This window comes from Salarias fasciatus, chromosome 1, assembly GCF_902148845.1.
Source record: "Salarias fasciatus chromosome 1, fSalaFa1.1, whole genome shotgun sequence".
NCBI lineage: Eukaryota > Metazoa > Chordata > Actinopteri > Blenniiformes > Blenniidae > Salarias > Salarias fasciatus.
Genome location: NC_043745.1, coordinates 17,635,332 through 17,653,902, shown reverse-complemented (window position 1 = coordinate 17,653,902; position 18,571 = coordinate 17,635,332). Strand labels below are relative to the sequence as shown.

Sequence of the window (18,571 nt, the reverse complement as noted above, 5' to 3'; positions counted from 1 at the left end):
TGTTTTTCTTTCGTCACCACAGCCGGCCAATGAACGTGGAGATTAGTGGGCGACGTTTATCCTCCGCTCGAGTTTGAATTTTGTGAGGAGAATCGACCCAAACAGACTGCCGGTGAGAGACAGAAGGTAAAGAAGCGTCGCGCCCAAAGTAAGTACACAGATATCCACTCCACTGCACCCGCTAGGACATTTTTAATACCAGATTTAGAGCCGCCGGCATTTTTTTTTCATAGCAGTTATCTAGAATCCTCATCACAATCCTCCCAGTTCTTTCATCAGATTAGGACTGGCTTCTTGTTCATGTTCAGCACAGTGGAAACTGCTTCTTCTGGGACTGATCAACTTCAAAGTGAAGGAAACATTACTAACATTTAATTCATTACTTTTACAAATAAGATCTAATCGTACGGATGCGTTGTGACATGCTGCAGTGATGTCTCGGTGCTGCTAGCTGACTCTCACGTTAACTTCGCTTCTCCTCCATTGTTGGTGACTTGTCTCGCTGCTTTACGACCCATCAAAACACCCCAGTCTCGATGTAACCGTCTTCTTTCCACAGTAAAGCCTTGTTTGAATCCTATGTCCCTTTAGGGACTCCATAAGAACTTCATGTGATCTAGTTCATTTCTGGATTTTTATCCATTTTATATTTATCGCCGTTATTTTTTTCCTGCTGTTTTGTGAGTTAAAACATACAAATAAAGCCATTTAACTACATTATATGTATGACAGCTGTCTGCTTTTTGCTCCTGTGGATCAACGTGATTTTGTTTTTATGACATGGAAACATGCATTATAGCGCTAACTGTGATCATGCATGTACATGATCAGCTGTGTTTGTGAAACCTCACCCCATTTCAACAGCCTGATCATGTTACTATGAACAGTGTCTTTGTCTGTTTATATTATGATAGGGACTGCATGGTGAGATTTGGTTTGCATGTTCTCCCTGTATTTTTGTGGGACTTTTCCTTTCACTGTAGTGTTGTCTTACTGGGGGGGAAATGCTTTGGAGATATTTTGGATGTGTATCTTCTGTGAATGTTTGCCTCCTGTATTTGGTCAGTGATGAACAGGCACCTGCCTTCACTGGCTGTAAGCTGGGACTGAATTCATCCCTCAATGGCTTTAGGTTGAACAAAGTGGTGCAGAAAAGGGTTGATGATCTTGATAGTTAGCTGTTCATTCAATTCGTCACGTAACTGCATTTTGGTTTCTTCAGTTTGTAAACCATGAGCTGGGCGGTGGAGGAGTGGAAGGATGGACTTCCTGCGAAAGCCCTGCAGAAGATCCAGGAGATGGAAGTCCAGCTGGACAAGCTGAAGAAGGAAAGGTCACAGAAACAGTTTCAGCTTGACTCTTTGGAAGCTGCACTCCAAAAGCAGAAACAGAAGGTCAGTGTTTACTTTGGGCAAACATATGAAAGCCTTTAAACCTGCTTGGAAAATTGATCAATGCTATTGCCTTTAAAAAAAATGTAAATTTTCCCAGGAAGCACAAAGAATTAAAAGTTAGTAACAAAATGCATCTGCTTATCATTATATCTTTCTCCAGGTTGATAGTGAGCGTGGTGAGATCTCTGCACTGAAAAGAGAAAACCAGTCTCTAGTAGAGTCCTGTGATTCCCTGGAGAAGGCTCGCCAGAAGGTCATCCATGATCTGGGGGTCAAAGAGCAGCAGGTTGGTTTCTGAAATCTGAAGCAAGAATAACAGCATTGTCACCTGCAACTCAGACATTGACTTTACAGCTGTGTTATACCAGTTACACTTATACAGCACATTAAATCATTCTGAAATAATAACTTAAAAAAGCAATACAAGGATTCAGTGTATCCAGATGTAGATGTATCATGAATGATGTGCTTGTTATGGTCCAGACTGAAGCATGTTCTTGAATTTAGGTGAGCTATCTGGAGGGTCAGCTAAACTCCTGCAGGAAGACCATAGAGCGACTGGAGCAGGAGCTCAAGAAGTGAGTTTGTGTGTCTACTGCTAGACATTAGTCCTGTGTTTCTACCTTGTTTCTCCTTGATGCTGTCGCAGGAGGTGGATCATATCCTGTGTGGAAGACATAGTGGCTATTTCATTGTATTAATTCTAAAGTACTGTTGTTGATGACTTTGTCGTGTTCTTCATCAAAATGTAAAGATGTAATTACAGGCATTTGACTTGTTACATTGAAACATGGCTGTTGTTATTTTTTTCTTTCCCAATTTCCCTATTCAGGTACAAAAATGAACTTGATCGTTCTCAGCCTGCTGGTTCCTTCTCCTCCTCGTCCGAGTTACAATCGAGCACTACACCACAGAAGAGTTTCACAACTCCAGGACCTGTTCCAGCTCACAGGCAGCAGGGTATCTCATTGTTTCTTGATGTATCGGGAGATTCAGCGCTTTTGATCCTCTTCGCCTTTGTTGTTTTTTGATAGCTGTAATTTTGTCTGGTTATATGTCGTCTGCTCTCTAGCTAATTGTTTGATATTTTATGAATTAATTTTCAATTCATTAAAATGTGGGACTTGCTTGTGTTGCCTGCAGATAACAGGTTTGATGAACTTCAGGAAAAATACAACCAAGAGGTGGAAGAAAGGAAACGGCTGGAGACTGAACTCAAAGTCTTACAGGTCAAAGTAAGTGCACTTTTGAAACTTAGTTATTGTCTTAGTTTTGTGTTTGTTTCTTTGTATTTTTATCTCACGTTTTTCCTCTAGGTGTTGAACCAGTCGTCCGTCGGTGTTAGCCACAGGGACATTGCTGCCCGCCAAGCTGTATCCTCCATATTCCCTTGGCAGCAGCAGGATCAAGCTCTCAGCCGCCAGTCGCTGGATGCTATGGAAACGCCTCTAAAGAGACGAGGGATGTCCCTGTGGGACGCCCATGAGCAGACTCCAATCAAACCCAGCCAGCGGATGAGCGAGTCCATCGTAATGCAGAGTCCCAGTGGGTCCTGCCAGCAGATGGAGCAGCTAAAGACACTCAACCAAGGTTCATCTTTATTTGGTCTCGAAAAATGCAATAAAACCTTTTATTCTGTGCAATTGTGAATTTACAAACTGTGAAGGCCTTTGTACTCCATAAACCCCCATCAGCTCCACACACTCATACATTATTATAATACACATAAACAAACATGACTTTTCTGAAAAACCCTCCTGTCCTCAGAAAAATTGTACATCTATTCTGCTGTTCTGCTGCTTCATTCAAAATGTAATAATTATGTTATATGACTTTACAGTTGCTACATGAACATAACAACATGGGTAACATGGATACAGAAGAAAGTTTATTTAACAGATTTTGTTGTGTCGTCGTCAGAGCTGCGCGGTCGTGTGTCGGAGTTGGAGAGGAATCTGTCCAATCAGGAGAAGGAAATTCGTAGCCAGGCTTCCAAGCTGCAGGAATTACAAACTCAGCTGAGTCAGGCCCGTAAAGACCTCGGTGATCGGGATAAAGATCTGTCCAAGAGCAGCCATGAGCTGACTCAAGCTGCAGACAGGCGCCAGCAGCTGGAGGCCAAGGTAGGACACCTCTGCTTTTATTGCTCTCTGTAGCAAACAGAAGTGAAATAAGTCAATAATTATTTTTATTATTGTGTGTTTTAAGTGTTCATCAGTTGAGCAGAAGCTGAAACAAGTGACGGAGGAGATGAGCTGTCAGAGACACAATGCCGAAAGCTGCCGACGTGCCCTGGAACAGAAACTCAAAGACCAAGAGAGAGACAGTCAGAAGGTGCTGCTTTCAGCATGTCTGATTTTCTTGAGGTTTTAATACCAAATTAGGAGTTATTTTGTGATTGCTGTGAATGGTGTTTTTGTGTAGGAGCTTGCCCGCCTGCAGAGTTCTCACCAGGCTTTGGATCAGCAGTTGAACCAGACCAAAAACAAGCTGACACAAGAAATCCAGCAGTCCAAAAAAGAGTACAACGTACTGCAGGCTGACATGGAGAAGGTAGATTAATTCACAGCTTAGCTTTATGTTCACTGTAATTATTCATATGTAATGTAAACAATGTGAACCGTTTTGTATAATATGTCAGGATGCTAACCTGCGCTGAACGATTTCCTCATGCTTGCTCTCCTACAGATGGCCCACCAGAAGAGACAAGTAGAGAAAGAGACCGAGGAACAGAAACAAAAACTATTGAGGTCCGAACAAAACCTTCAGGCCAGCCAGACCAGAGAACAGGACATCCGGAAGAAAATGGAGGTGGGTCACTGGTCTAAAGCCATTTTCTTTAACTTTCTTTAACTTCTTTACGTCACAAGAGGATCTTTGCTGATTCAGATATAATATTTTGTTTTTTGTATCTCAACTTTTGAATTCTCTGTCCATTCCTCGGTCCTGCCAGGAGCTGCAGAAAGACAAGAACTGCGTGACCGTCCAGCTGGACCAAAGCAGCCGCCGTCTGTCTCAGCTTGAGGAAGAGAAGAAGAACTTAGAACAGAGCTTCAAACGCACCCAGGGGCTACTTGATGATCTTAAAGGTAAATTTGCTTTACAAAAGGCAAAAGAAAAGCTTTATTTCTTTAAAAAAAAAAATGACCCGGTTGTTTCATTTATTTTGTCTTGACTCTTCAGCAAAATCAGAAACACAGGCTGAGGAGCTGAAGAAACTTCAGACCAAACTGGAGCAGCAGACTCAAACTTCAGCTCGAGAGCTGGAAAACTTGAAGAAAACCCTTTCTGACGCACAGTCGAAAACAGACAGGTAATCATAGGTTTCCTGTAGAGCAACACAAGGTGGTCACACCTAACTAAAAAGTGAATATTTCACAAGTGTGACTCCATTATGCATTCATTTTTCTTGCTTTGCAGGTCTGAGAATGAGCTACAGAAACAGAAACAAGAGGCTGAGCGGCTGAGCAACAAGCTGACTGTCTTAGAGAAGGAGGCCCAGGAGTTGAAGTCCAGTCTCTCTGGGAGTCAGAAAGAGTGTGCAGAGCTGAAGCAACAACATCAAGCCCTGCTGGAGTGGAAGGCCGAAAAGGAGACGCTGATTAATGAAACTGAAGCAGTGCAGAAAGCACTCACTGACAAAATTAACAGCTTGGAGAGCAGTCTCGGTTCTCTAAATGAGGCCAGTAATGAACTGAAGGTACGTGTACGAATATTTATTTTTGATTTTAAGTACGTATAGGCAGTATGGATGGAATCGTCGGAATATACCGATTGATTAGCTCTAACAGAGGTCACATTTTCTTTTGTTTCTGCAGGAGAAGCTTGTGTGTGCAGAGAGGGAGAAGAGCAGTCTCTCCGCTAGCATTGACTCTCTGAAGGGGCAGCTCCTCGACAAGAGCACCGAGCTGGAGGGAAAGGAGCATCAGTACAGCGAGCTTCAGGCTCAGCTCTCTGAGGCGTCGCAGAAGCACAAGAAAGACCTGGAGAATGTCGGCGTGCAAGTGACTCAACTTGAAGCTCAGGTGACTTGAGCCGTCCCTCCATTAAGAATTTGGTGCAGGGAGACGTAGATAACAGGAAGGGCTCCGGCCCTCCAGGGTCTGAATTGACTGACGCTGATCGAGGGTCACCCATTCAAATTAGACACATCAGTCCATCATCACCTTTCCTCTGTTTCATGTGGACAGATCAAAGTTCTGCAGCTTCAGTTGCACAAAGAAGTCACCCGAGCAGAAGCTGCAGAGAAGGCGAACACGGAGCTGCGGGATGAGCACCAGGCGGCCTGCGACTTGCTGCGCTCCAAAGACCAGCTGATGGAGCTGAGTCAGTCTGAGATCAGCCAGCTGAGAGAGAGCCTGGCGCAGAGCACCGCCCAGCAGGAGCAGCAAAACACACGGTACAACTTGTCGACATAATAATTCTTTTCACCGAAGAATTATGAACACAGATTAGCAAGAAATATTCTTATTGCCTTTAATAAATGCGGTGGTGTTACTGACTCTGCCTTATAGCCGGTGTAATGTCAGCCTGGGTGAGGATTTCATGTTCTGAGATGAAACGAGCCAACAATAAAGCAAAATTCCTATACGAAGTGATTGTAACTTTTTTTTCGGTGTTTGACTCTCTGTATTTCATCCATTTCCTCCAGAGCGGTCGAGGAGCGAGCGGCGCTGCTGAAGCAGTGTGAGGAGAGTGTTTCTGCAAAGGCTGAGGAGACCGAACACGTCAAGCTTCAACTGGAGGAGGCACAGCAAGAGCTGCTGCTCAACAAAGAGAAGGTCTGTTATGCTAACCTTGAATAATTTTGTTTTTTTCTTATTGGTTTTACACATATTCATTGGTCAAATACTTTATATTTAATCAGCGCTTGTAGTTACAGTTTGAAAATAACCAGCTTTTCTCTTTGTTCACAGTTTTCAAGCTATTTTGAAAACTTAAAGTCTGATGTGATATATTCATTTTATACTAAGCTGTGTCTTTGCCGTTTGTCTGTCTTAGATCGGCTCCTTGGAACAGTTCCTAAAGGTGCAGGAACAGCTGGGCACTGAGCTGCAGAAACAAGTCAGAACAATGTCTGACGCAGAAGAAGAACTTCAAAAGACGTGTGAGGCGAAATCTGAGGAGCTCACACGGCTGGAGAAGGAGCTGAAGGATCAGCGACGCCAAGCAGAAGTGACGGAGAAGCAGATGAGAGAGGCTGAATGTCAGCTGCTGTCTGTGGAGAAACAAAAGGCTGATCTGGAAAACACGATTCAAAAGATGAAGAAAGAGGCAGAGGTGAGATATTGCATATTTTAGGTTGTGTAGTTGTTACTCTGATACATATCTTGCAGGCGCAGCTCTGAGTCAAATTCAAATAACAAACCTAAATCCACTTGTCTTTAAGATTCTTCAGCATGATCACACTGAGAAGATCAACAGCCTGTTGGAGCAGATCGCCTCAATGGAAGCAAAGGTTGCTCTGAATGAAGATGCAGCAGAAAAGCTTCCAGTCTTGAAGAATGAACTGGATGTGGTCAGTAAGTCCTACGCTGAGCTGAAAAAGGCTTTTGAATCTCTTGAGGAGAGCCACTTGTCTGCAGTTGAAGTCAAGTCCAGCCTCGAGCACACACTGGCCGAGAAGGCGAAACTGATCTCCGAGATGGAAAAAGAGATGAGCAGTCTCACAGAAGAGATGAGTCAGCAATCAGAGTGTCACTCTCTGGAGACGGAAAAGCTTCTCAACAAAGTGAAAAGCTTGAAAGAGCAGGCCGAAGCCAACAAGAAGTCAGTGAGCGCTGCCAAAGCGGAACTGAACTCTCGTCGGGAGGAGATCAAGACCATGAAGGCAACGCTGTCTGCCGCTTCACAAGGCCTGGAGGAGAGAGACAACACCATCAAGAGTCTGAAGGAGAAGCTGAACAGTGCAGAGGCAAAGCAGGCCAAAGCCTCAGACCTCCTCAAGGAGAAAATGGTCGCCATGAACAAAATCAAGGTTAGTCTCTGATGTGCTTGTGTTTCATATGCCTGTAATATTCACACACACACGATATGAAGCTCGCAAAGTTCTCGGTGGTTTTACGAATTTCCCTTTTCATTTAAGGTTCAGCTGGAGATGCTGCAGATGGACCTGGACGATAACGCGACCGTCGTGAACTCTTTTGAAACTCAGATAGAAGACCTGAAGAGAACGATAGAGTCCCTGGAGAGTCAGCTCATTCAGAACCAGACGCACATCTCTGACATGGAGGCCCAGCTGGAGGAAAGCAAGGCCCAGGTTCGAACATGTTCATCACACGTTTCCCTTTTTATTTGATCATTTTGTTTCTGTCTCAAGAGCAAATATGTTATTAACCCATGGCTGTACTTTCAGGTCTCTGTTCTGGAGAGTCGCCTGGACGATGTTCAAGCTCAGAACTCCGAACTGGAGACAAAATATGTCACGGCCCGGGAGGAGCTGTTCGAGAGGAGCTGTGAAATAAGTCGTCTGGAGGAGGAAGCCATCCAAAGGAACCAGCTGGAGGAGAGCCTCGCTGCACTGGAGTCTAAACTCAGAGAGACGACGCAAGAAAACACCAACTCACAGGCAGCTCTCACTCAGATCATTCAAGACAAAGACGCTCATCTTAATCAGTTACTCCAGGAGAAAAACTGCCTGGAGAGCTCTTTAAAACAGCTGGAGGATGACAAGGAACAGGTCAGAGCTGAAATTACTCAACTCGGTACAGAGAAGAAACAACTGGAAGACCTCGTGGACAAACTCTCTGAGGACAACAAACGACTGCAGACCGTCGTCATGCAGTTAACCGAAGAAACGCAGCAAACCCGAACGGAGATGGAGTCGGTGAGAGCCGACAGCCGTGAAGCTAAAGCGACTCTTGATCAGGTGGTTGAAGAAAAAGCTCAGCTGGAGTCCAGTCTGAAGCAGAGCAGTGAGGACAAACTCCGACTCGAGGATGAGCTGTCGACGTTAACTTCTGAGAAGAGTGACTTGGCTGCCAAGTATAGTAATGCTGTAGAAGAAAAACTCCAGCTACAAACAAGTTGTAGCAAACTGTCTGAGGAAAACAGTGGACTCCAGGCTGGTGTGGATCAGTCGGCTGAAGAAAAGCTGCAGCTGCAGGAAACTATAAGGGCTCACGAGGATGAGGTGGCTCTTCTGAGAGAGGAGAAGGAGTGTATCTATCGTGACTTCCTGTCCTCAGAACAAGAGCAGCAGAGGCTGAAGGAAATGCTGGAGACGCTGGACAAAAAGACAGAGGAGGAGAAGAAAGAGCAGTATGTCTGTTTGGCTTTTTTTTCACTTTCAGGTTTCTCTGAATTACTGACGTAGAAAACGGCATGATGTTATGAAGGAAAACTAAGAAGATGATTTGATTTTGATGTTGTCTCACAGGAGCCAGAGGTTTGAGACACAGCAGGCCGAGCTGTGCCAGAGGCTTGCTGCTCTGCAGAAAGAGCTAACCATGTTCAGACAGCAGTATGACGCCCTGCAGGAACAGGTGGGCCAGCAGCAAAGCCTCATCCAGCAGCTCTCCGAACCGCATGAAACCCAGAGTGCAACAGAACAACCCAGCCTCATGGAGTGTGAGGGGACAGGAAGTTTGGGTGAGTCCACACCAAAGCTACATGAATGTTTTTCTGAAGAAATGCTTCTTTTATTGTACAAAATAATCTATGATTTTTTTTCCATAGATGACACAGCAGCAAGGCAAACTGTTGTAGAGACGAGATACGATGAGGGCGATACTGTTGCTGAGCCCTCTCCTGTAAAGGAGGAGCCGAGTCATTACTCCCGTCCATCTGAGCAGGTTCTCAGGTATTCAGCAGAAATATACAGTTATCTCCTGTTATGTGTTGAGTCTGGGTCAAAATATTAAGTTGGATCTTTTATGTCCCCTCGTAGCGAGACGGAATCTGTACTAGTCTTTGACATCGCGGAAGAAGAAGCAGCCAAGAAATCGCTGGAGGAGGAGCTGGGCTCAGCCAGTGATGAGAAGGAGCAGCTGCCTCATCAAGAGGTAAAAAACAATTCTAACAACACTTGTAATTTGTTTTATGTTTGGATAGCCTAGATTTTACTGACTGCTGGGATATATATTTTTTTCTTTTTCCAAAAGATGAATTTCATAATGAGAAAAATCTTTAGGAATTCATCTGTAAATGTTTAATTATGAAAATAAGTTTTAAATATATGCAGACCTACAATAATTCACAAACATGTATTGTGAAAATGTCAACATTATGTTTGTATGCACCAGATTTTCTTCATGATTTAAGTCCTACTATTGTTTGTCACAGGTTCCTGAGGAAAGCTGTAACTCCAGAGACCTTGAAGAGGAGCCTTTAATGTGTGACCTGACTGATAGAAAAGATCTCAGATCCTGTGGTGAGTAATTCAGCAGTGCTCACGGCGCAGTGTTTATTTACAGCTTTCAGCAGCTTAAATATGAATGTTTTCAACCATTTAGGCAGATAAAGCTCTAAAGATACATTTTATTGTCAATTTATCCTTTTCAGTGCATTCTTATGAGTCAGAGCTGAAACATTCCTATTACTTATCTGACACATGTGCGAGTGTTTTAACCAGACCTCTGTCTGATAGGCCCAGAGTCATCCCAGAACTGTGAGGAAACAATCACCAAACAATCAAATGAGCTTGACTCTCTGCGGTCTGAGTTTGACCTCCTGAGATCTGACCTGGAGCTGAGGAAGGAGCTGACGTCTGAGCTGCAGGTCCAGGTTCAAAGTCTGGAGGAGAAAGTTCGTGCTGCAGAGGAGGCGGCGCGCAGTGCAGCTGATCAGCTGAGCATCGCTTCAGAAGAAAAGAAAGGCCTTGCTGATGAGGTGAAACAGGAAAAACTGCATGATTTCACATCATTATTTCAGATTTATTTTTGTCTTTATATTAAAATTTGTGTGTGATATTTAGCTGACCGAGCTGATGGAAGAGAAGGAGTCCTTAACTCTGCAGCTGCAAACTGCTAAATGCCAGGTGGCCGATGTGATGGAGATGCTGGAAGGACTTGAGATGGCCAAAGGTATCCACTCGGGTCATTGATGGCTCAGTATTATCAAGAGCCAGTTCGCTCTTCTTTAAAGAATGGTATTGATATGAAACCTTTGGTTGTAGGTGGATGGGATGAAAAGTTCCTCCAGCAGGAGAGTGAGCTGAAGAGGGTTCGCTCTGAAAAGGGCAACTTGGAGCAACATATTCTGGGGATGGAGTCGGAGCTGGAGAGCATGCAAGGAGAAATGGCTGCACTGAAGAATGAAGTAGAGACCCAGAGGAAGAGCTGCTCCAACATGGAGCAGCAAGTAGAGACACTCCTGACAGAGGTAACAAGAACTGCTGAGGCAAAAAAAACAGCCTCAAAACCAAAAAATCAGCAGAATTACAATGGATATTTAAGCTTCCTTCTGTAATTTAACCTTTCTGAATCTGATTTCGTGTCCAGACGACTCAGCTCAGATCGGAGCTTGTGTCTTGCACCGAGGAGCGGGATGAGCTGAGCCAGTCTGTGAGCCAGTGGAAAGAAAAAACTTACAGTTTGGAGAAAAGCAATTGTGACACAAGAAGCCTGATTTCCATCCTGGAGGATGATTTAAGAGCGAGAAGGAAGGAGTACGAAACCCTGCAAAGCAGCACTGAGAGCCTGAAGATGGAAAAACAACAGGTACATGCATGGAGACTTTCAGAATTCACTGTGCTCCATTAGTGGTATACAAAACAGAATTCAACTTTAACACTAACAATAACTTACATTTAACAAATTCACATTTGAATTAATATTATCTTTCCTTGGTGTTGATGTTCTGGCTTGATGTGTTTCTAAGAGGATGCGGTGATGGATCTTGTTAGGCTGAACTCACAAGCCTGTTGTGTTTTCTGAGGCGGTTAAACACTAAAATATTGGCCGACCACTGTTCTAAATGTGTGTATTTTCTGTTTGGCATAAAGCTGTCGGAACAGGTGAAGGTGCTGGAGCAGGCAGTTTCTCAACAGCACGGAGAAAAAGAGGAGCTCATCGATCACCTCAACCAGATCAAAGAAGATCACACATGTGCCAGTCAAAGCACTGAGTCCATGGCTGGAAAGATACAGGTAAAGACTGAGTAGGATGTATTGTGAGTTATTTTATGTGTCAAGGTTGATGGAGCTGTGATGCGTGCCTTTTCTTTCTTTCTTTTTTTCCATTTAAATCTTCTTTTGTTTCCTTCTTGTTTATGAAAGGCTTTAGAGGGAGAAGTGTCTCGCCTTTCACAGTCTCTGGAGTTTTCTCTGGTTGAAAAGGGAGAGATCGCCTCTCGCCTGAACTCCACACAAGATGAGGTTCAGCAGATGAAGACGGGCATCGAAAAGCTCCAAGTCCGCATCGAGTCCGATGAAAGGAAAAAAAAGAAAATGGACGAGCTGCTGAAAGGTGATATTCCAGGCTGCTCGTAATCACATAAGCGTTTGAGTTTTGTGAAGTGTTGTTATAAATCTGATTCTGTGTCTGTGCAGCTGCCCAGAGAAAGTCTGACTCGCTGCAGGATCGCATTGATGCACTAGAAAGGGAAAAAGAGGATATGGAGCAAAGTGTGGAAGATGCTGTGCTTCAGGTATTTTCTAACAAATAATCCAAAACTCAAAAATGAATCCACAATGCAATCCATAAACTGACCTGCAACTAATGTGTTGTACCTGTAGGCTGAAATGGCCAAAGCTGATCTAGAAGAAGAAAGACTTCAGGTACTTTCATACAAATTTGTCTTTAAATAGTTTTTCTTTCTGTTAATTTCTTCTCATAATAGCAGCAACTGTAATAGATGTTGTAAACCAAGACTTTTTAAATCAGATCTTCCGTCCCGCCTTCATCCATTTCACACATGCACGTTTTTCCTTTTCCTTCTCTTCTGCTGTCGTCTCTCCCAAACTCTACTCCATCAGGTGGAGCAGGAGAAGAAACAACTCAGTGAGAAGATATCGGAGCTCTCTCTTGCGCTGGACAACCTGCGATTGGAGAAAGAGCTGATGGAGAAGGAGCTGGAGACAAAAAACCGAGAAATAGAGGAGCTGAGGGCCGTTAAGGAGGAGCTGGAGAGGGGGCTGGAGAAGGAAAGGGTGGACAGACGACAGGAGGAGGACAGACAGAAGTGCCGAGTAGAAGAGCTGGAGAGAGGGATGAGGGAGGAAGCCGAGAAGCAAATCAAAAAAGTAGATGAGCTCCAGGCGCAGCTCCAAGCCTCTCGTCAGAGAGAGATCTCTCTCGAAGAGAGGAGCACAGAAAAAGAGGAGGATAAAGAAAGAACGCAGTCTCTGTTGGCACAGTTAGAGGAGGAGAAACAACAACTGCTCATTTCAGTGCAGGAGTGGAAGACGAGAGGAGAGGCTCTTCACTCCCAGGAAGAGAAGTGGCAGAAGGAAAGAAACGACTCCAAGAATCGCATCAAGGCCTTGGAGAAACAAATCGAGGAGCATAAAATGTTCTTGAAAACCAAAGAGGAAGAGAGAGACGCTCTGGAAAAGCAGCTCAGGGAGGAAGAAGGGTTGAGACAAGCCTCAATAGAATCCCTCTCATCTCTGAAGACAGAAAAAGAACAGATGGACAGAGAAAACCAACAACTCGTAAAAGAAAGTGAGGCACTGCATTTGACCCTGTCATCGTTGGAACAAGAGAGAAATCGCCTCCAGAACAGTCTGTCATCTGTAGAGGAAGAGAGAGAAAGACTGGGTCAGGAGATAAGAGCGTTAGCTGACGAGAACGTAAAGATTCAGTCAGACCTGGAAATGATGGAAAAGGAGAAACAGGAAATTCAGCAAGATCTTCTGACGTCGAAGCAAGAGAAGGACAGGTTAGAGGCTGAAAGGCGAGATCTGCAGACTTCTCTTTGCTTGATCGAAGAAAAGAAAAGAAACCTGTCGGAGGCTCTTTCTTCACTGGAGCGAGAGAAACAAGAAGCTCAAGAGGAGAAGGAAAAACTGAAGGCTGAACTCGAGGGTCTTCAGGTGACCGTTACCTCCCTGGAGAAGGAGCTGGAAACACACAGAGCGTCCATCGCTCAGCTCAGTGAGCAGGTATAGTGATCGATCCAGATCTGAAGTGTAACTTTTAGAATGTGTTGTTACTTTTTGTTCTTGATAATCCAACAAGAAACAGAAACAAAAAGCTGGACAGCTTGTCTTTAACATGAGGTAAAAAAAAGAAAGAAAAAAAAAAAAGGCCCGAATCACCTTGAATTTGACTTCCCTCTCTCCGTCCACTCAGGTGTCAGAATTAACGTCCCGCACCACGAGCCTGTCCAAGGAGAGAGACTCCGCCTGGAGCAAGATGAATCTGTGGATGAAGACCTGCAAACAGCTGGAGCAGGAGAAGCAGATGTTACACAGCTCAGGTCAATACGCTGATTTTGTTCACAGCCAAGGAAGTTTTAGCCGTTCTGGCATGTTTTGGTCAGATCTCCAGGAAGTGCAGTTGAATGTGTTTATTGATTTATTTTTATCCTGGGTTTCTTTTCAGGTGCAGGGCAGAGTTCTGAAGATGTGCAGACTGAGGTGACCCAGCTGAGAACTGAAGCAGAGGAGAGAAAGAAGGAAATGGAAGATCTGAAGATGGCTCTGGAGAAGAAGAGAGCTGAAGCTGAAGAAAAACAGATGGAGTCACAGAAGAGAAACGAAGAGGTGAAGGACCTCAGTGCAGCCCTCGATGCAAAGAGGAAGGAGCTGAAGGATAAAGATACGGAGCTGGAGGAAATGAAAGGGGAGCTGGATGAGCTGAACAAAGTCCTGGAGGAGAAAAGCAAGGAGGCCGACGAGAGCATGGATAAATACTGTGGCCTGATGGTTAAAGTCCACAAACTGGAGGAGACCAACGATGCTCTGAAAACACGGCTGGAGCTGATGACGGCGAGCCAACGTGCAGACGGCCGCCGGCGCTCCAGCAGGAAGTCCTCCTCCAAAAGCCGCGAGGAGAATGTGGAAAACGTGGCTCCTTCAGCGACTCAGAAGTCTCCTCAGGGGAAGCGAGGCCACTGCGACATTAGCGACAAGGACAGCGCCCAGGAGGCGCTGCTCAACCTCACAAAGAAGATTAAAGCCAACGCCGTGGTGACGCCCAAACGGAGAGCCGAGGACGACGAGTTCAGACCAGAGGGGCTTCCTGAGCTGGTGCAGAGGGGTCAGTGTCCGCCGCTACTCTTCTCTATTCACAATAACACGATGGCACAGATCACAAACTCCCACTGCTCCTGTCAGCGGTCCGGCAGTACAGTACAGAGAGGAGAGAGCTCCGACTCCTGCAGAAAGACTAGATATTAGTGTAGCAATAGTACCGTTTTAATGGAAAGAGAAAAAATGCGAAGCTCGGTGCAGTAAAGAAAAGTTCCTCAGATGTCTAAACTACAACTCAACTAGTAAATACTCTGACCTGAACCAGCCCCAGCCAGAGGTTCTATCAAACAGGAAACAGCTGGTTGAACTAAAGAGGGGCCTGAACAGCACAGTGAGAACACAACTTCCTGTTGGTACTCACCACCGCAGTTTGAATCAATTGAAGATTTAAATTGATTATTTCAACAGCAGAAGGCCAGACTAGTTGTCACAAACGAGACCATGCCTCGCTCTCACTTCAGAAGACCAGAATTCTGAAACCATATCAATATCTGCCCCTCCCTTTTGATCAGGAACAGAAAACTCCACTGAGGCAGATCCAACAGCTTTACATGAATAGTTATATTTGCACGTAACTGGCCGACATGCCAAGGTTAATCCTTGTAGGGACGTCGCTGTGTAAATAGATCTTGATGAGTTAGAATTGCTCTGACTTTACAGATTGCGAATACCATTTTGTTTCTTCAAGCCTGTATTGATTTCAATAAATACGTATCTGTAGATTCATTGATCGTAAACATGTTTGACTTCAACTCATTAACTTCATTCACAGTACCCTTTGGCTAAACTCTTTGCTCTGGCTTGTTGCTCAGGGTTTGCTGACATCCCTCTGGGGGAGGCCAGTCCGTTCATCATGAGGAGAACCACGACAAAGCGCTGCAGCCCGCGACTGGCGGCAAAACAGGCCAGCGCCACGTCTGCAGCTGACGTCAAGGTGAGCCGCTGGATTTCGGCGTCTGTTTCACTGGTGCGATCGACGACTCTGCTTCTTTAAGTCATCTCAGGAAATGCACTCAGAATTTCACACTCTACTCTGCAGTTCTTTCATCAAAATCATAGTAATGTCTGCTCGTCGGTTGTACATGTGATCACTTCAGTACATGGTGACGTGTGCCTCGGAGGATTCTCTGAATAATAAATGTGTGTCCTCATTTTTGTGTTTCTCTCCTCGCTGTTCGTTCTGCTTCCTCAGGTTTTGGAAAGCGTTCCCCTCCAGACCGTTCCTGCTCCGAGCGGTGAAGACCGGCCGACTCGTCGGTCGCTCGGTTCTCGCGGGACCCCCGAGCAGAACCAGCTCTCCAAGGAGCAAACACAGCAAGAAAATAACTGCCATGTCCAGTAGGAGGAGCTGTAGTTTTAACACATGCAGAGTTCCACCTGCAAGTGTTTCTTCATATTTTTATTGTATCCTCAGTTTAGATTTAAAGAAATTACAGAATTATACTTTCCTCACTGTTCTTGGCTCATAGCTACCCACCCTGAAACCAGCCTGCCTCACCTGAGTAACGCAGTGACACACAGATATTCAACTTTTTCTTTTAAGCTACATATTCCAATGAGAATTTCTTACTTAAATTTACATTTTATTTTCTGTTTGTTACAGTGTTTTATGTTTATAGACGCTTGTCTTTTTTACCACTGGTTTTTTGGCCGTTTCCTCACTGTTAGTGTTGTTTGTGTTGATGTAAATTTTAGAAGCTTCTTGCACAGTGACGTCTCCCTCTCTCTAAACATATCACTTGGCAGCTAAAACATACTTATTTTTCCTGTTCTTGCTTCTTCTTTTAACTTTTTAACATCAGTTTTTTGTAAAGTAAAGGAAAATCTGATTAAATCTGATGCTTTCATGTGACTTTTTCAGTTTGAAGAGCCCTTATGTTTCTATTGACGTTTAGATCAACATCAATGTTAATGATCACTGTTTGGCATTCTCCATAAAAATCTGTAGTCATTTGTAAAGATTTTATTTTTCAAAAGATGCACCAGCAAATAGTTACCAAAATTTTATTTGAAATGTAAAATTTGAAATTGAAATGCATTCGCAGTTATGCTTTTTCAATGCATTTCAAGTTGATTCCTGCATTATTTCATTCAAAAATCATCCAACCTGAATTTTCATTCTTTTCTATAAAGTGCGCATTTTCTGATATATCTTAAAAAGAGTTTTCATTTTCATGCCCGCCCTGCAAAAAAGTATGCAAAATTAAAGCGATACTTCAACATTTTGGCAAATTGGCCCATCTAGGGCAATTCGGTAGTCATTTAGAACAGCATACTTACTTTTTTTGTGAGGGCGAGCTGTTGTTTATTCAGCGGTGAGTCTGAGGAGAGCTTCACGGCGGACATAATGGAAGTGGACGGTACAGTTGCTTCCCTCGTCAAACTCATCAAATACACAATCCAACAACCCCAAAACACACTTTGGTGGACACGTTATAATCCGCACATTCACTACGCTGTGAAACACCAACAAATAATATTGTAGCATTACGACATTGAAGCAAATATTGGGAACTACTTTTTCTTTTGAGATCACTACGCCCAGACGCCATGTTTAGTAAGTAGTTCCGTCTTAGCAATCTTCGCAAAAAAACGCTCAATCTCGTAATTTTGCATTAATATTTCACAGCGTAGTGAATGTGGGGATTATAATGTGTCCACCAAAGTGTGTTTTGGGGTTGTTGGATTGTGTTGGATTGATGAGTTTGACGAGGGAAGCTACTGTACCAACCACTTCCATTATGTCCGCCGTGAAGCTCTCCTCAGACTCACCGCTGAATAAACAACAGCTCGCCCTCACAAAAAAAGTAAGTATGCTGTTCTAAATGGCTACCGAATTGCCCTAGATGGGCCAATTTGCCAAAATGTTGAAGTATCGCTTTAAAATGACTCAGTTAATGAAGTCAGGATATGCAGCCTTGAAGAAGAAAATGCTGTTTGGATGATTGATCATGAATCCAAAAAGGCAACTTTATTCTGAAAATGAATAGGCATTCCTGTTATAAGATAGATCAATTTGATTTTTCATCCACATTCACCTCGATCCTCCTTTGCTGAGTGAACAGTTCATATTGTGACCACAGGGGGGAGACTGTAACTCACATGGGAATGTGTGAATTTGTGCGTTTGGGATGGTTCATCCTGACTGGGAGGACACTTCAGCACCAGGCACACAGCTCAATGAACCTGGAACCTCTCTGATTGGAAAGCCATAAATGCATATTTGTCAGAGGTGGTTTGGTGTAGAGAGCTGCAGTGTGCTGAGCAGCATGTTGGAGTCCAAAGAAAAATATTCACATCGCTCCAGCAGCTGTGTATGTTCCTTTTTAATCATGCAGAACCCTTTAAAGCGTCACAAAATGACCGGCTAGTGTGTATCAACCCTTTTCACAGTTTATATTTAGTCAACCCTCAGTGGTTGAGCATAAATAGATCTTTATATTTTCTTTATTTCTTTAACTGATGATCGCAGAACCTTAAAATGAGTGGAATATACCTATTTGCTTTTCAGAGATATACTTGTTAGATTTCTGATTAGTTTTGGGGAGATGCCTTGTTTAAAATTCTTTTTTCTCCTCATTTCATCAATATGAATCTGGCTGAATTTCTCTGTGTGGGATGAATGAAGTCCTTCCTTGATTTGGCCCAGAGGAAGCTGAAGGACATGAAGGTGACAGTCTGACCGCTCAGGACTCAAAGTCGAGACTCGACTACTTTTTCCCCTTTGGTTTGAGCTTCAGATGTGTCGGTTGCTCACCATTCACTGTTGAAGCAGAAAACTATTTTGTTTTATATCCATTCACTCCATTTGAGTCTTTAATCCTTCTATAAGTCGGTGTGGGGTGAATCTTGGCTGTTTATGGTCATTCCCAGGGCTGCACTTTTTCTTCATTGCATCTCTGTCTACAGAAGCCCAAAACAGTGACAGAGCTGTTTTACCCACAATCCTCATGGTGTTTCAGGGTTAAACACACCTTGGCTTGTATGCCGTTCGTACAGTCTGCACTGATGCGTCTCTGTCTGCCTTTAACACATCTTCAGC

General features: G+C 44.0%; 1 protein-coding gene across 1 annotated transcript; it reads left to right on the top strand.

Moving 5' to 3' along the window:
- Window positions 1–74: 74 nt before the first annotated feature.
- On the top strand, window positions 75–16,009 carry cenpf (centromere protein F). The gene is made up of 38 exons (XM_030088859.1): window positions 75–148; window positions 1,223–1,394; window positions 1,555–1,680; window positions 1,902–1,972; window positions 2,227–2,354; window positions 2,538–2,629; window positions 2,711–2,984; window positions 3,315–3,517; window positions 3,603–3,728; window positions 3,819–3,947; window positions 4,083–4,205; window positions 4,348–4,483; window positions 4,578–4,707; window positions 4,815–5,094; window positions 5,213–5,419; window positions 5,585–5,793; window positions 6,046–6,175; window positions 6,396–6,674; window positions 6,784–7,371; window positions 7,480–7,653; window positions 7,750–8,654; window positions 8,773–8,984; window positions 9,072–9,195; window positions 9,283–9,397; window positions 9,678–9,765; window positions 9,982–10,223; window positions 10,309–10,417; window positions 10,510–10,715; window positions 10,835–11,053; window positions 11,338–11,481; window positions 11,611–11,800; window positions 11,884–11,981; window positions 12,070–12,111; window positions 12,310–13,437; window positions 13,628–13,754; window positions 13,880–14,536; window positions 15,342–15,463; window positions 15,722–16,009. The coding sequence occupies exons 2-38, from the start codon at window positions 1,233–1,235 to the stop codon at window positions 15,869–15,871; spliced, it is 8,445 nt and encodes a 2,814-aa protein (XP_029944719.1). The 5' UTR covers window positions 75–148; window positions 1,223–1,232; the 3' UTR covers window positions 15,872–16,009.
- Window positions 16,010–18,571: the final 2,562 nt, after the last annotated feature.

What these genes read in the sequence shown, in the direction of transcription:
- cenpf (XM_030088859.1), top strand. Translation starts at nt 1,233, where the DNA reads ATGAGCTGGGCGGTGGAGGAGTGGAAGGATGGACTTCCTGCGAAAGCC. An exon ending in AGGACTTGAGATGGCCAAAG is followed by an intron (nt 10,418 to 10,509) that starts GTATCCACTCGG and finishes CTTTGGTTGTAG; the next exon opens with GTGGATGGGATGAAAAGTTC. An exon ending in TGAAGATGGAAAAACAACAG is followed by an intron (nt 11,054 to 11,337) that starts GTACATGCATGG and finishes TTTGGCATAAAG; the next exon opens with CTGTCGGAACAGGTGAAGGT.